The sequence below is a fragment of the Seriola aureovittata genome, chromosome 9 (assembly GCF_021018895.1).
Source record: "Seriola aureovittata isolate HTS-2021-v1 ecotype China chromosome 9, ASM2101889v1, whole genome shotgun sequence".
NCBI classification, from domain to species: domain Eukaryota; kingdom Metazoa; phylum Chordata; class Actinopteri; order Carangiformes; family Carangidae; genus Seriola; species Seriola aureovittata.
The window spans coordinates 7,325,545-7,340,767 of NC_079372.1; the positions used below are offsets into that span (position 1 = coordinate 7,325,545).

At 43.2% G+C, this 15,223-nt stretch overlaps 1 protein-coding gene across 1 annotated transcript; it reads left to right on the forward strand.

The window, feature by feature from the left end:
- The first annotated feature begins 200 nt into the window (after window positions 1-200).
- bgnb (biglycan b) lies at window positions 201-14,973 on the forward strand. Its single transcript, XM_056386030.1, has 8 exons — window positions 201-455; window positions 7,443-7,707; window positions 10,619-10,731; window positions 11,407-11,620; window positions 11,763-11,873; window positions 12,531-12,624; window positions 13,220-13,358; window positions 13,452-14,973. Exons 2-8 carry the CDS (start codon window positions 7,458-7,460, stop codon window positions 13,647-13,649), a joined length of 1,119 nt encoding a protein of 372 aa, XP_056242005.1. The 5' UTR covers window positions 201-455; window positions 7,443-7,457; the 3' UTR covers window positions 13,650-14,973.
- The last annotated feature ends 250 nt before the right edge of the window (window positions 14,974-15,223 follow it).

The following is a 15,223-nucleotide window of genomic DNA, read 5'->3' on the forward strand; positions in this document are numbered from 1 at the left end:
TGTTGTCACTACATAGATTATCACAGGAATACTGAAATCCAACCAGTTTTACTGTAACAGCTACTGTAATAGCACAGAAGTGCTGTGCCCAGGCCGCTCCCCCCACTACTTCTCCTCCTCCTCTTTCCTCCATCCAAAAAGGAGGCTGGCTTGTTAACTTTATGGGCTCGACCCCCCCGGCTCTCAGTCATTTCCTCGGTTTGGACTGAAACGCGCACACACGGTTCCCTGACGCAGTTCGCAGTGGCACAGAGTGGCGGAGGAGCTGCGACTGGATGTCAGAGGACCACAGGGAAATACTGCAATTATCCCTAAATGTGATGAACATATAGGACAATATTTGTTTTTTGTTTTTTTTTTTAAATCTCCAGGAAAATCTGACGCACAGAGGGAAAGAAAAAAAAACACCCTTCAATCAATTTTTTTGGAATTAATTTCTTATCTCTATCCAAAAGGTAGGGGAGATGGGTTATTTTTTTTCATTATATATCATGTTTAATCTTTTAATTGGACAGGGGGGGGTTATTTAAACGTGAGAAATTGCAAAGTTAATGTTTTATTTAGAAACTTTTATGCTGTTGCAATATTGTAGTGAAATCAACTGAATTCAAAAAGTGGCACACAAAGCAGCCATAAACTCTTTGTGCTAAAACTTTTTAAAACTTTGCTTTAAGATTTATGTTGTGAACTTTTATGTTTGTTAAAGTTGTCATGTCGTTTCCACCAAATTACCTGCTAAATTTATATCTTACTAATTAGTTATTCCTCTCAATAATGTAAAACACTATCACTATTCTTTTTTTTTTTTTTTTTGATGCAACCTGTTCCATCATGTGCATGGCGCATCTGATGCTGCAGTTTCAGCTCTGACGCAGCAGTAACACTAGATGGCGCAACGAGTCTCCAAAGAATTTCAACAGGAGTGATCATTGGAGGGCGAGATAACAATTAGGCGAGCCTTTCATTTCCGCTCACTTTATCCTCAGATCAACGCACCTTTTTTTTTTTTTTTTCTTTTTTTTTTTTTTTTAATTCTCTCAGCATCGGGCTCTGAATGTAACACATGGGCTTTTATAGCGAGACTTTTACCTCCATCCCTGCATCGTCATTTAGGGAGAATAATTATAGTGAAACGTGCCAATCAAGTCAACCCGTTCTGGTATACAGGCCTGCGCTGCCCTCAAATTCAGCCTCTCTCTATACACACACACACGCACGCACGCACGCACGCACGCACACACACACACACACACACACACACACACACACACACACACACACACACACAGGGTTCATATTGAAATGTGTTGAGAGAACTGTGGCCTGGGAAAACTTTATTTGGCAGGGAGATTATTATAGCTTGCTCTCTTCTCTTTGCCGTGTTTTCTTTTTTATAACATGATGCAAACAAATACACAGTCCTTTTTAAGAAAGTACCCCCCCACCCCCCCACCCTTCTCTCTCTGTGGCCCCATTCTGTCTTATGCTGATGACTTCATGTCCGGCAACAGTTAACTACCATGTATGAGCCATTTATACCAGTCTATTTAACTGAGTAACCTTACTGTACAAAGAGAGAGCAAACAGTGTTAGTCAGACTCCGGAGTCAATGGTCAGACAGTCAAAATGATGGTTTAAATCTGTCTGTTTCCTGACTTTCCTGTCTGACTGCCTATTAGCCAGCCTGTGGGTTGACCACCCCTACACCTGTTCGTCTGTCTGTTCGGTGCTTCTCGCTGCCCTGTCTGTCCATCCACCTGTCTGTCTCAACACTCAACCTCAGTGCTTTATTTCAGTTTTCTACCTTTCTCGTCTTAACTCCCCGAGTAACTCACAGCTGCCCCTCTAGCTCCGTATTCCTCGCTGCGTGCCATCATTGATCAGTTTTAGTTTGATGCCAAATCAGTGGCTACATGTTTCCCCTTACTCTTGCAATTTTTGAATTCAAGTTATAATTAAATTTGTGCTCTGGAAATCTTGTCCTTGCCATGTTCTGACAATAAAATCCGCTGACTGGTCCATTTTGGTTTGTCAAAAGGCAGCCATTGTTTAAAGTCTGTATTCACAGCCCACTTATAACTGGCACAAACTTTGGAATGCTTCACATACTCTGAATGAGGCTCATCTGCCCACCACAGACATGGATGCTCAGATCAGCTGTCCCCCTGCTGTTAACTGATTTCACCCTTTTTTTTTGTTCTCTTTTTTTTTTTTTGTTCTGTGTAGCTCTGCTCTCTGTTCTGCTCCGGTTAGGCCTTGTCCCTGCAGCGCTGAGCAGCTTGCCACCACATCCAAGCTTGGCGGCAACAGAGAAGCTGCCAAACAGTTCCTTTTTTTAGGGATAGCAGTCACCAAATTACAGCCGCTGGGGCAGTTAACTCCACCCGAATTCTCCTACCGGACCCGCCTAGCACTAACAGCCTGTGTGTCTGAGGAGTGCAGGAGTGCGTGCGTGTGTGTGTGTGTGTGTGTCTGTCTACTTGTGTGTGTTCACATGTGTGGAGGTGAAGGACACATGGCATAAGGAAATGAAGGGGGTCCGAAAAATGACCAGATCATTTTGGAGTTGCACCTCAGATTTTGTGACTAAACTACAAAGATGGTTTATGTGTGTGTTTGTAGGTGTGTGTGTGTGTGTGTGTGTGTGTGTGTGTGTGTGTGTGTACATGTGTTGCATTCCCACAAGCCAACATATGTGTGAGTCTTACATTTGTGTTTTTTTTAGGGGTCACAGTTTATTACAGCTTGGATCCTGCTCAGAAAAACATGATGGGTTAGGGAAGAAACACAAAACTCTAACTGAAAACAAACGCATATCCGACGGAGTGACTCCAGCCAAAGATTTATTCTCTGCAACACAATACTAAGCCATGTCAAAGATTTAGTGCTCAGTCAGCACCTTGATCAGTCTGAGCCACCATGTGATGCTAATCGGCGCTGAGTGTTGACGTGGCGGCTGCCAATAAACCAGCGTTGTGGCGCCAGCTGGCACTTTTGGTAAAGCTCTGTGCCCCACCTTAACTCTGCTCGCACAACTGCCAGCACGCCCCGAGGAGCTGAGCTTCTCCTAAATATGAATACATGGGATAAAGTGAGCCAGCATTTTGATGTCTTTGATCGATCTAGCAATGGATCTTGGCACCTCCAGTTCTGCAAGTTCACCGCGGTGCCAAAGGGTTCAGACAAGAACAGCAGCTGTGAATAAACCGTGCAGTCATAAAAAGGGGTTATGTGCACATAAAATCTGATGATTTTTGCGGTCGTACCAATTAAAACGTTCTCTGCTGAGAAGAGGTGGCAGCAATTCATGAGAGTCAAAAGAAGAAGGGGGAGGGGGGGGTTGTGTGTGACTAGGTGGGAGGTAGTAGTGATTGCCTTTCTCCTGACTGTGGTCATGGGAGAACAAACACTGTGTGTTGTCTCGCGAGGAGATGATTATTCTTGGCAACACACAGAGCATATAGCTTAAATATATGTTTGTTTAGCTTGACAAGGGCAAAGGCCGCTTTGTGGGAACTCCAGGCACATCAAAGTAATTGCGGTGGATGTGAGGGCTGACAAGTACCCACCACTTGATGGATAGTGTATATAGGAAATGTAAAGCTAATCTCTGGTGCCCAGTGTGGGAAACTCAAACAAATGATACACTTGTAGAGTGGATTGTTCACCAGATGGGACTTTCACTGACGCTGCTGCTTTTTTTTTTTTTTTTTTTTTTGTTATCAGTCAATATATCTATCCATCCATTCATCCGTGTCTGAATCCTCTCTCATTATCTCTCTGTTGTATCTTCAACTTTCTAATCCAGCAGTAAACCACTGGAATTCCTGTCTTCATAAAAGTGTCTGTTTTCTGTTGCCTGTTATGACAACTTCAACCACATTAAGAGGTGCAGACAGTCATATAATGTGTGTGGGTGCGTGTGTGTGCGCATATATACTGGGTATGAGCTGACACACCTTTGACTCAGGGTGGGGAATTTCCTCCTGTTCCTCTATTTGACTGAAGGAAAATAGTCATTGCTCTAGATGAGAGAGAAGGCATCATGTGGCCAAAAGTATTTGGACATGACACCTCACTTGAATGTAATTTCAATACCATGGCGTTAACCACGCTGCTGTACCAGCCTCCACTCTTCTAAAAGGCTTTTCACGTGATTTTTGAACCTGGCTTTGAACAGGGCTTTGTTCCTGTTCAAGAGCATTAGTGAGGTGAGCGATAAAGTCAGGTACAGTTTCTACATACGTCTTGCCACATAGTGCGGCAGAGATGTTACTGCAAAGACAGTACCACCTGTGCTGCAGCTGCTGGTAGCAGCTGCATCACTCACATCCTCCTCGCTGCTGCCCGACACACAGCTTCAACTCTTTCTTTCTGTCTGCCTGCCCCCCCTCCCCCACAGCACCTTGGAGACAAACAGACAGGAATAGCCACCCATCCATCCATCTACCCATTAAACCACTTCTGGCCTTTGGCTGGGAGGAGAGCCGAGGCAACAACAATTAAGAGAGAAGCCTTTGGTTTGTTTTTCGTCTCAGACCGGATGTTTGACGGCTCACAGTTTAAGTGGTGGGAGAGGAACTGCATTCATACACACAAGGGCTTGATAAAAGTGGTTATTACAGCCAGAGAGGCTGCTTGATTGTGGGATGTAGTTTAGACTTATCGTCATGTTGTGTTTATAGTAGCCTTATATGTGTCATTCCTGGATGATGATAGACTGTTCTTGTTCCTGTCTCCTTCTTTTTTCCCCCCTCAGCCATCATCTTCAGCACCTCTGTCTGCAAATCTCTATCAACTACCACATCTCTACAAATAGCAGACAAATGTCTCCGCAGAGTGTCACATTTTTAGATTTACAATACATGCTTGTGATATTTCCTGTAAAGTTGTACGGCACAAAATGCAGAAATTGTAGGTGTGTGAATAAGTCCAGTGGTGTTCTTCTGTGTGTGTTCCAGCTCTTTTATGCGTCTTTGTGTGTTGCGTGTCATTGTGTGATGCTGACTATATATGCCCTAGCCCTGTCCTCTTGGCTGCATTTTTCTGGCCAAACCAAGGCCAGTGGGGTTTTTATTTTCTGCAAAATGGTATAATTTGGCAGCTATTTTTATTGCAGGGAGCAGACTGCAGGGGCCACTTATTCATTCTTCCAGGCCAGGTCCACATTATGCACAGGCTCTTTGTCTTACAGATTTTAATGTCCCTAAATAATTTTTTATTTTTATTTCTTTGACTCGAGGGGAAAATGCTTTCACAGTTGCAGAGGATTGCATAAGAAGCTTTAAAGTGAAATAAGCAGAGACGGATAATAGAACATTTCTCATGCACAGGATGTCCTGCATAGTTCAGGGCTTGAAGCTGAATTTTGCGTATGTGAGGTTATGAATGTGGTCAGTAACTGCTGAAGTTGAATTGATAAGCATGTGTTGTTAATTCATCTCCCACACATTGTGATGTATTACTCTGAACCACATTCTCTGGTTTCTTTGTGAAGTGTTTTTGTTAAGGCTCTACTTTTGCATTTTTTATGAAGGGTGGAATGAGAAGCATTTCCCCAACATTAAAAAGCCCTTGAAGCCCCTCACCAGTTTTATTATTGTAGCCTCCCTTTTAGGCCATTTGAAGTCTTGTGAACACTCAGTGCTACCAGAAATATCCTAGGACATTAAGTGAAATAACAAGGGCAAAGATCAAGTGAGTATTTGAATGGTGTCACATTTCGTAGAGGAACAAGATCGAGAGAATTTAACAACACAAAAAAAATATAATTTCACTTTAAGACCTCTGGTAAATAAAAAGTCCTTCATCTTCTTCTTTTCTTGCTCTATTATGTTGTCAATCTCTCTCTGAACCTCCACTCCTCCATTTTCCTTTCATCAATCGGTCCCGACAACGCTGAAAGCCAAAATTTGCTTCCCTCTTGCTTCCAATGAACATCCGATCATGTTGCGACAGATCCTTAAACCTCTCTGAAATATACGCTAACAACTGGCATCAAGACTTTCCGCGCCTCAGTAGGATTACGGAGTGGTGGATCAGAGGAGGAATTAACAGGACAAGGCTAGAGATTATATAGTTCACCCCTGCATCCAGTGTAGGACTGGGCTTTACTTCATAGGTTTAGCATCAGGTTAAGGGTCACAATTTCCTGCTGAAGGGATCAGTTGGCCTGGTAATAATTTGTTTTTCCTCGGAATTAGGTTTTAGGTTGAGTGGCTGCGTTGAAGTGTTAGCTAGGTCAGTGCAGGCGGGATAAAGAAAGCAAGCAAACGGGCACACACATGCTCGCATGTCTGGTGACCTCAATTAGCCGTGAGTGTGTGCTCAGCTATGACATCATGGCTGTGTCTGTGTTTCATGACATGCATACACACTCGAACACGTGTGCATGCACGTACACACACACACGCTCTCGCACATTCGCACTTGGTCTTGCACACCCAGTTTCCCCTCTAAATGAATGGCGGCTTTGTTTGACTGTTTAGTTGCAGGAATAAAGTTTTCCACCGCTGAGGTGATGTCCTCCACACTATCTGATTGGCCAGTGAGAAGAGACTTGCTCTCCTGTGCAGGAAGCAGACAGTGACATTTCGTCAGTGTGGTTAAAGTGACTTTCATTCCCAGAGTCGGTTCCTGGCAAGTCTACCAGGGGGAATGAGTGCACTTCTCCTCCCCAGCCTCCAGCTCCTATTCTGCCTGTTAGGTGTGGTGTAAACAATAGGGCTTTGTAATTAAGGATAAGCAGACCATTTCATAATATTTCAATGTCCATTTATCACTGACTGCTACCTGTGCCCTGTGTTACACTTATTTCATAGCCCTCATTGCACTTTCATGCAACACATTCTGCCCGTTTTGTCTGGAACGTTCAGGTATTTAGGTATGCACCATTAAAGCACAATATTAACTAAAATAATTAAGTAATAAAGCTCCTTTGGTGATTGTTGATATAGTGGAGCAAATTTTCTAACAAAAATTAGTTTACACACATTGAACTTGGGGCATCTGGGGCTTCTGGGGCTTCTGGGGCTTCTGGGGCTTCTGGGGCTTCTGGGGCCCCCGGGCGTCTGGGGCTCCCGGGGGTTTGGGGAAGTCTATTGCTGATGCAATTTTTCATTCTTTTTTCTCTCATTTTTCAACATCCCAGTGCACATTTTCTCATCTACCCTTATTGACATAAAAGGAGTGGACAAAATTATATTGGTACAATGCAATACAATTTAATGGCGCCACATATTACAGCCTCTAGATTGATCATATAGTTGATCCATCCTTCTAAAACAAGTTAAACTAAAACATTCAAAGCTTTGATAACGTAGGATTTATTGCAGGACTGTTGTATTAGTCTGGTTTACCTGATATATGGCAACTGAGTGTCCACATTTATGTTCAATGAAAACTGACGCTGCTCTCCCTCCCTCCTTCTTCTGTTTTCTCAGGTGTGTAAGTAAAAGATGTTGCCACATTGCTCCCTCCTGCTTTTGCTATGCGTGGTCCGGCTGCTCTCCCCCACCTCTGCCCTGCCCTTCGAGCAGAGGGGCTTCTGGGATTTTGCCATGGACAGTATGGACAGCGGCGGCATGATGGCGATGATGAGGGACGAGGAAGAGGGTTCGGCCACGGACGAGATCCCCACCCCTGACATGCACATGTGCCCCTTCGGCTGCCACTGCCATCTCAGGGTCGTGCAGTGCTCTGACCTCGGTCAGTGAGAGTGTGTGAGAGCAACAGAGACGCATGTTTGTGACTCTTTGTCATCGTTTCTCAGCGTGTGAGTGTGGCAGGAGGTTCAGAAAGGAAAACAAATGAGTTGAATGGCAGAGAGAGTGAGCATGACCTGAGCCTTGCATGACTTTCGTAGCTCCAGAGAATAAAGCCCCCCTTTGGTGTATTATCTAAGGGAGGAATTTCTCCCTCAGGATAACGCTGGTGTATTTTCACAAGGGAAAACATCTCTTTGAGGGATTTTGTGTTCCAGATTTTGTGTGTAGATACTGGGTGGGAGAGGAAGAGAGAAACGGTTTGAGGGAAAAAGGAGAAAAAGACTGAATCAAGGGAAGGGAGGAGGAAGAGAAAATAATACAAAAAGGGATCAAGAGCGAGAAACGGGGATTTAGGGAGAAAGACACAGGAGTATCTGGAGAAAAAAAAAGGGACACTTTAATGGGAGGAGTTTATAATATCCTTACTGTCTTTAAGTAGCTGTTTCATGTTGTTTTTGGGACGTGGGCAGGATGTTTAATAGAAACCCAAAACAGGAAGGGAGGATGGAAGGAAGAATGACTTAGTTGACGGGGATTTAAACATAGATGAGAGGATTAAAAGAAAAATGTTTGATAAAGTTAAAAAAAAGTGTATTTGAATCAAGATGACGTGAGGATTATGAATATTTACCATTATGACACAAAAATATTCTGCTCCCTCCTGACGAATCAAAACACAACCTACCTCAAAATATGACTTTCATGGTGCTTTTACAGTCTGTCTGTGATTTAATTTTAGTCATGTTTCCATATAAAACATACACTCCAATTTACCAACTGTAGATATTATAAGTACATGCTTGTCTATTCTTACAGGACCAAAGAAACTTAACTCCATCTTATTTATGGATATAAAGATTCCTCACATTATACTGGCTATTTAACTCTAATAAACTGTCTGACTTTAGATTTAATGGTTTTGTCAAATCATCATTTTACAAGCTCTTTATATTTACTGTCCCTGTTTCTTTCTGCAGCGGGTAAATGTGGAAGCATATAATTTCCGAGATGTCAAGTGCTTATTTAGAACACATGTATTTTGGCGGTGGCGTCTGTCTCCTCTCAGCGTGCATCCCAGCATGATGTCGGGTATTTGTGTTGAGGGGCGCTGGGGTTTAGGAGGGTGCTAGTTTTGTCAGTTTGTGGTGAAGGCTTTGAGATTTGTGGCAGATATGGGTGAAGAGCTGTGGTTTGGGGGTTTGGAGGGTTAAGGGATTCACCTTAATCAGGGTGTTGGTGAAAGTTGTTTTTTTTCTCAGGTTTGTTGATCATGTCTGTTAGGTTTGATGCAGGCATACTAATCCAAAGGTTTCCAGCTGGCAGGATGCCTGTCGAAAAGCTGCAGGTGTTTGACTGGAAGGTAAATATTTCCTACCACAACAACATTCTGCACCTTTTTGGAGTCACACTGCTCTCCCAGCAGCTGTAATAACTTCATTACAGTAAGGAGAAAAGTAAATCACAGAGACGGAATCTGGTTTATAATTTAAACTGTATTTTCGGATTGAAACTTGATCTTTCACCCACAACTAATGAATCTATTTTGCTGTTCAATTTCTTGGACAAGGCCTCTTCAGCCACTGCACCAGATTTCTCAGCACTGCGAGGACATGGTTTGAACAGAGGAAACTGCTGAGGGTTTGATCCTGTGTGGTGACATAGAGGGTGTGGCGCAGTGCAGCCAAAGCCATATATATCTAAACTTAACTCTAGATGGACAGCTCTGGGTAGAGTCATGCGGGTCAGATGTGGTTTGGTGGCAGACTTGATCCCAGTGGGACAGCTGGCGCTCTCTCTCTCTCTCTCTCTCTCTCTCCAGCGAGCCTGGTTGCATCATGGTCGTGGTCGGGGATGAGGTCGGCCCCTGTAGAGGATTCGCTTACCGTGGCCTGTCTGAGCCACTTACCGCATCTGATACACTCGTCGACGTGGCTCTGTGATGTGGTCTTGCTAATGACCTCTGGTTGCCGTGTTTGTGCGTCTGCTGAGTCACTTTTCCAGGGAGATCCCCGGGTGGAATAATGCAGGTGTCTTTCTTAACACTGTCCACGTCCCGTTCTTAGCCTGGATGCAGTTTATTGCTTGGTAAACAATATTCATAAGCAACCCTAACCATAACAGCTTTTCGTGTTTATGCTATGTCACTGAAGTTGACAACCGCACGTTTTCACTACTTCTTCGCCACTCTACTCCTCAGCAGGTGTTTACAGTCTCAAAGAAGCCGAAATTAAAAACACTATTGTTCCCGAACGCAAGTGCAGCTCCACCGCTCACACATTGTCGCACACAGCTTGCATTACTCTGTTTGTGTGTGTGTGTGTGTGTGTGTGTGTCTGGGTTGCGCCCGTCTCCCTTCCATTTGATGTGTGATTTCGCTGAAGGTATTTAAGTCACATCCTATGCGACTCCTGTCAAATGGAAACCAGATGGGAAACATCTGGTGTCCCCATCTGGTGTGAAGGGAATTTGTGTGTCTGTCTGTGTGAGAAGTGTCTGTGTGTACGTGCGTGTGTGTGTGCATGTCTTTGACAGTGACAGACCAGTAATGCTAGTTATGTCTTGCTTTGACGTCTGTGTATGTGTGACCTCCATGGTTGTGTGTATGTCCACCTCTCATTAAAGTAATAGACGAGGAGCCCAAAGTGCTCATTTGCGATGTGTGGGAGTGTGACTGGTTTAATTTTTAGGCCTCATGGAGGTTTTAAAACACACAGTGACTATTTATTTTCCAAAGTCTGTGTCTGACTAAGATATCCTAAGAGTTTGCCCACTGGGTGTTGGTTCACAGTCACCCATGGAAGCATTTAATGGAATATGATTCCCTCCTGTGTTTTTATTGGTCTTGTCTTCAGGTCTGACCGAGGTGCCAAAGAATATTCCCCAGGACACCAAGTTCCTGGACCTGCAGAACAACCGCATCACTGAGCTTACAGAGAATGACTTCAAAGGCCTCACTAACTTATATGTAAGAGACACACACAGTCTGGTTACATTCATGGTGTCCTGCACAGCGTCAGCTCAGCACCTCTCGAGGATGTGCGACTGATTCAGCTCAGCTTCTATTGGCTTCAGTACTGTGAAATATGATTATGACCCCTCAGTTTCCTCTGGGATTTACAGGTTCATTTCCTTTCTTTTTCACCCTCCACCGCCCTTCGCCCTGAGAGCTTTAATTGTATTAAAGTTTGAGCCCGAAGCCAAATGGGAGTATTCAAGCTCTCTTAGCAGAAAAGCTTTGCTCACTCCTGACACGCATTCAAGAGCACTGACCAAAAGCAATATTAAGTCTGGCAGCTTTGGAAACTCCCGACATGACATTATACAATAACTTCTCTATTAAGGTTTGTTTACCTCAGCCTACATCTGTCTCCACCTCTCAGCCAGCGCAGGTGGAGAGACAGTCTGCTAGATGATAGACTGCTGTGAACTGTTTCTGGATCTGTTTTAATTTACTCAAACACATTCACTAGAGACTGAGTAACAAGCTTTGGTGCATTCTTTGTATCATTTTCTTTTCATTTTCTGACTGTTTGGGTGCTACTGATGTTTTCACACAGATCGCATAACATGGGTGTTGAAATTGGATCCTCCTTGGTTACTGTTTTTTTTTTAATTTCAATTTTAATTTTTTTTATTTCAGGGTCTGTCCCTGAGGAATAACCATATTTCCAAAGTCCACCCCAGAGCATTTGCCCCTCTCAAGCACCTGCAGAAGCTGTACTTCTCCAAGAACCTGCTGACCACTATCCCCAAGAACTTGCCTCCCTCTCTGGTTGAGATGCGGATCCATGAGAACCGCATCAAGAAGGTGGCAGCTGGAGCCTTCGCAGGACTGGTCAACATGAACTGCATAGGTCAGAAATGCCGATGACTTCAGCGAATCTAGGCTATATTCTGTGGTGCTTACCGCCACTTTTGCCACTTTATAGCACTGGCACTGGATTTTGAAGATTAAAGGGACTGTATTCTGCCACAAATATTCCCTTTATCTTGCAGAAATGGGAGCAAACCCCATCCACAACAGTGGTTTTGAGCCTGGAGCCTTCAAGGGACTGAAACTGAATTATCTGCGTATATCAGAGGCCAGACTGACAGGAGTGCCAAAAGGTAACAACCCCTCTATGTGGCTAAAATGGTAACATATTTGCATTACATTGTTTAAAGGAAATACATATTTTGGGAAATACGCTTTGATCAATGCCACTCTTATATCTGTACGGTAAATATGCAGCTATCGCCAGCAGCCCACTGTCTTATCAATGTCCCACATAAAGATAAGAGACAGGGGAAACAGCTAGCCTGGCTCTGTCCAAAGATTTAAAAAAATCTTCTCACTAAAACGCCATAATTAACATTGTATGAAGTATATTATTCATTTAATCTGTACAATGGAGTCTCTGCTGGTTGCCAGACAACGGCATGGTAACAACAAGACTCCAGGAAGTCACTGCCTCCTGCCAGCACATGACATATAATGTGTTAGTGAGCTGCTGATAGGTGATTTTTTTTTTTTTCACTTTCGGACAGAGCAAAGCTAGCTGTTTCCCCCTGTTTCTAGTCTTTATGCTAAGCTAGGCTAATTGGCTGCTGGCTGTAGATTCATATCTAACTGACCGATGCAACAGTGGTGTCAACTCTAAGAAAGTGACAAAGTGCTTTTCTCAAAATGTCACCTTTAAGACACAAAGAGGAAAAGACAGCTGAGGTACAAAATCAAATCTCACCCTGAAGTGGAGTATTACAAATACAGCGTCTGTCTTTCAGATCTCCCAGAGAGTCTCAATGAGCTTCATCTGGACCACAATGAGATCCAGGCTGTAGAACTGGAGGACCTGAGCCGCTACAAAAACCTGTACAGGTACCTTCCACACCACAACATCATACTCATTTCTAACCACAATCCATTGTTTTCATCCTGAGGGCTTTTCTTACATATCTGTAAAGAATTATCCTGTTGTTTGAAAAAATAAAAAAAATACATTGCCAGTCACCAGTGCCCCTTAGGGGTGATAAAATGAACTACACTGACATGCCACTTAAAAGTAGCAGGATAACACTGTGAGTTTACTGTAAACCTGTTTTCCCACTCCAGCTGCTCCAGCATGAACAACACCAGAACTCTGAAACTGGAGCAGCTAAATTGAATTCAGCCATTTTTTATTTTATTTCATGATTTACTCCTGTGCTGTGCCTCTCAAATTGTTTCTCCTCTACTCATGCGCCAGTTTTCTTTCACCTCTTTCCTTCACACTTCTATTCGCTAATGGGATTATTTCTGGTCGCGGGTGCTTTGCCAGGCTGATGTGGCTCTAATTCTCACCTGGTTTAATATCACTTTATTGCAGTGATAAGAATCATTTCAACTAAGCAGTTAAACAGTTAAGTTAATGTACCGTGCAGTGCCCTGTTTTCTGACTATTTCACATTTTCCATCCTTGTCTCACTTTTTCCAGGTTGGGCCTTAGCTTTAACCACATCCGGAACATAGAGAATGGCAGTCTGTCCTACCTGCCCCGGCTGAGAGAACTGCATCTGGACAACAACCGCCTCAGCCGTGTTCCCAAAGGCCTCCCAAATATGAAATACCTCCAGGTGAGTCTAAAACACGGGCAAAAAGCATCCGAGACTGAATGTTTCACATGATGCTGTATTCACCCCTCTACGTTGCAACTCCTGTTTTTCTAGGTGGTGTACCTGCATTCCAACAACATCGGCCTTGTGGCTGTGGACGACTTCTGCCCTCGAGGATTTGGGATGAAGAGGGCGTTCTATAACGGCATCAGCCTGTTTGCAAACCCTGTCAACTACTGGGAGGTGCAGCCCGCGACGTTCCGCTGTGTCAGCGACCGGCTGGCCATTCAGTTCGGCAACTACAAAAAGTAAAGACAGGGAGATGCTGAGAGATGGAGAGAGTGAGGGGAGGGCGGTGGAGGAGGAGCAGATAATTTAAATAATGAAAAAAACTTGAGAGATAGAGGAAAGGAAGTTCATATTGCAGAAGATTATTTTTTATTATTATAAAAGTTTTTTTTTTCTGGAAGAGGGTGAGTGATGGAGGAAATGGGCAATAAACTGATGAAATAGAAGGAGAAGTCATCAATACAATAACACAACTTGAAGGCAGTGAGAGAAAGCAAAGCGCTTGTAGTACTTCATCTGAGTTTTTGCATTTTTTAATCAGAGTTTTACCATTTGAAAAGGATGAAACAGAGGAGACTGTCTGAGAAGAATGTTTTCCCCGGTCTACATCAATGAAAAATGAGTACTGAAAACTTGTGAAGCATTTCATTCCAGTTTTTTTTTTTTTTTTTTTTTTTTTTACACAATAGAGCTTATTGTGATAGAAGTCTTTTTATTAACATTTTTGGTTAAGTTTATGAGTTAAAAAAATAGAAACGCAATGCTTTATAGATGTTTTTATATATATATAAAAAGGTGCTCTGTGTGACTTTCTGTGTGCGCCGATTTGGGAGATCAATCACATTGTCCCCGTTTCACTGGTCTGAAGCCATTTGGCCCTCAACTCTGTGATTACATGAATCTGTATTGATAAACAACTGGTCACAGAATTGGGGCTGTTTTCCATCACATACAGACACAAAAACAATTGCACAAAAAGTTGAAACTTCGGTTAATGTTTATTACCAGTTAAGCAACATTTCTGTATATGTCATGGCAGTTGATTGATTAAAAGACCAACAGGCACAGTCGGAGTTAAACATCTTGTCCTATTCACCTGAGGTGACTGAAGCACCTGCGTGCCTGTGTAAGGAGTCTGTTCTGTGCCTTTACTAAATATTATACTGTCTGTATGTTACTTTAATACAGTATTCTTTGAGGGGACACTGAGGTTGTGGGAGTTTTCCCCAGATAGAGAAAAGACATACCCGCTTTGCTTTGAAACAATGAAGGCAGTGTGTTCACATAGTGCTACAAACAATAGTAGTGTTGATGCATTGTTTTGCACAGTTTTTTTCTGTTATGCTTTACCTGCTTCAGGGTTACTGGGGGGGTTACTGGGGGGTTTAACTTTGTGGAACTACTTTAGCCATAAGTATTCTGTCCTGTCTCTGTTCTGTAATCTGACAAGCTACTGCTGCATGTGAATAAAAACATTTTTAGCCTGCTGCATTAAGCCAGTGAACAACTGATGCCCCTGGGTTGGATGCCGTGTGAGAAATAAAGTTAAAATAGTCTTTTTGTCAAATGGGGTCAATATGGTATTTTTGCATATGTTCACACACTTAAGTCTTCAGCACTGAGTTTGAGAGGATGAAAAATATTTTTATGTGTGTATGTGTGTGTGTGTGTGTGTGTGTGTGTGTGTGTGTGTGTGAGAACTGTTTTAGCCACAAGAAATGTCTGGAGTGGTCCTATACCTACTGCACTGTGCAACTCTCTCTTGTCACTGCTGTGAGATTCAGAGATGCTTTCCCACCAGACAATCAGCACAGATG

What these genes read in the sequence shown, in the direction of transcription:
- bgnb (XM_056386030.1), top strand. Translation starts at nt 7,458, where the DNA reads ATGTTGCCACATTGCTCCCTCCTGCTTTTGCTATGCGTGGTCCGGCTG. An exon ending in CGTGCAGTGCTCTGACCTCG is followed by an intron (nt 7,708 to 10,618) that starts GTCAGTGAGAGT and finishes TCTTGTCTTCAG; the next exon opens with GTCTGACCGAGGTGCCAAAG. An exon ending in CGCTACAAAAACCTGTACAG is followed by an intron (nt 12,625 to 13,219) that starts GTACCTTCCACA and finishes CACTTTTTCCAG; the next exon opens with GTTGGGCCTTAGCTTTAACC.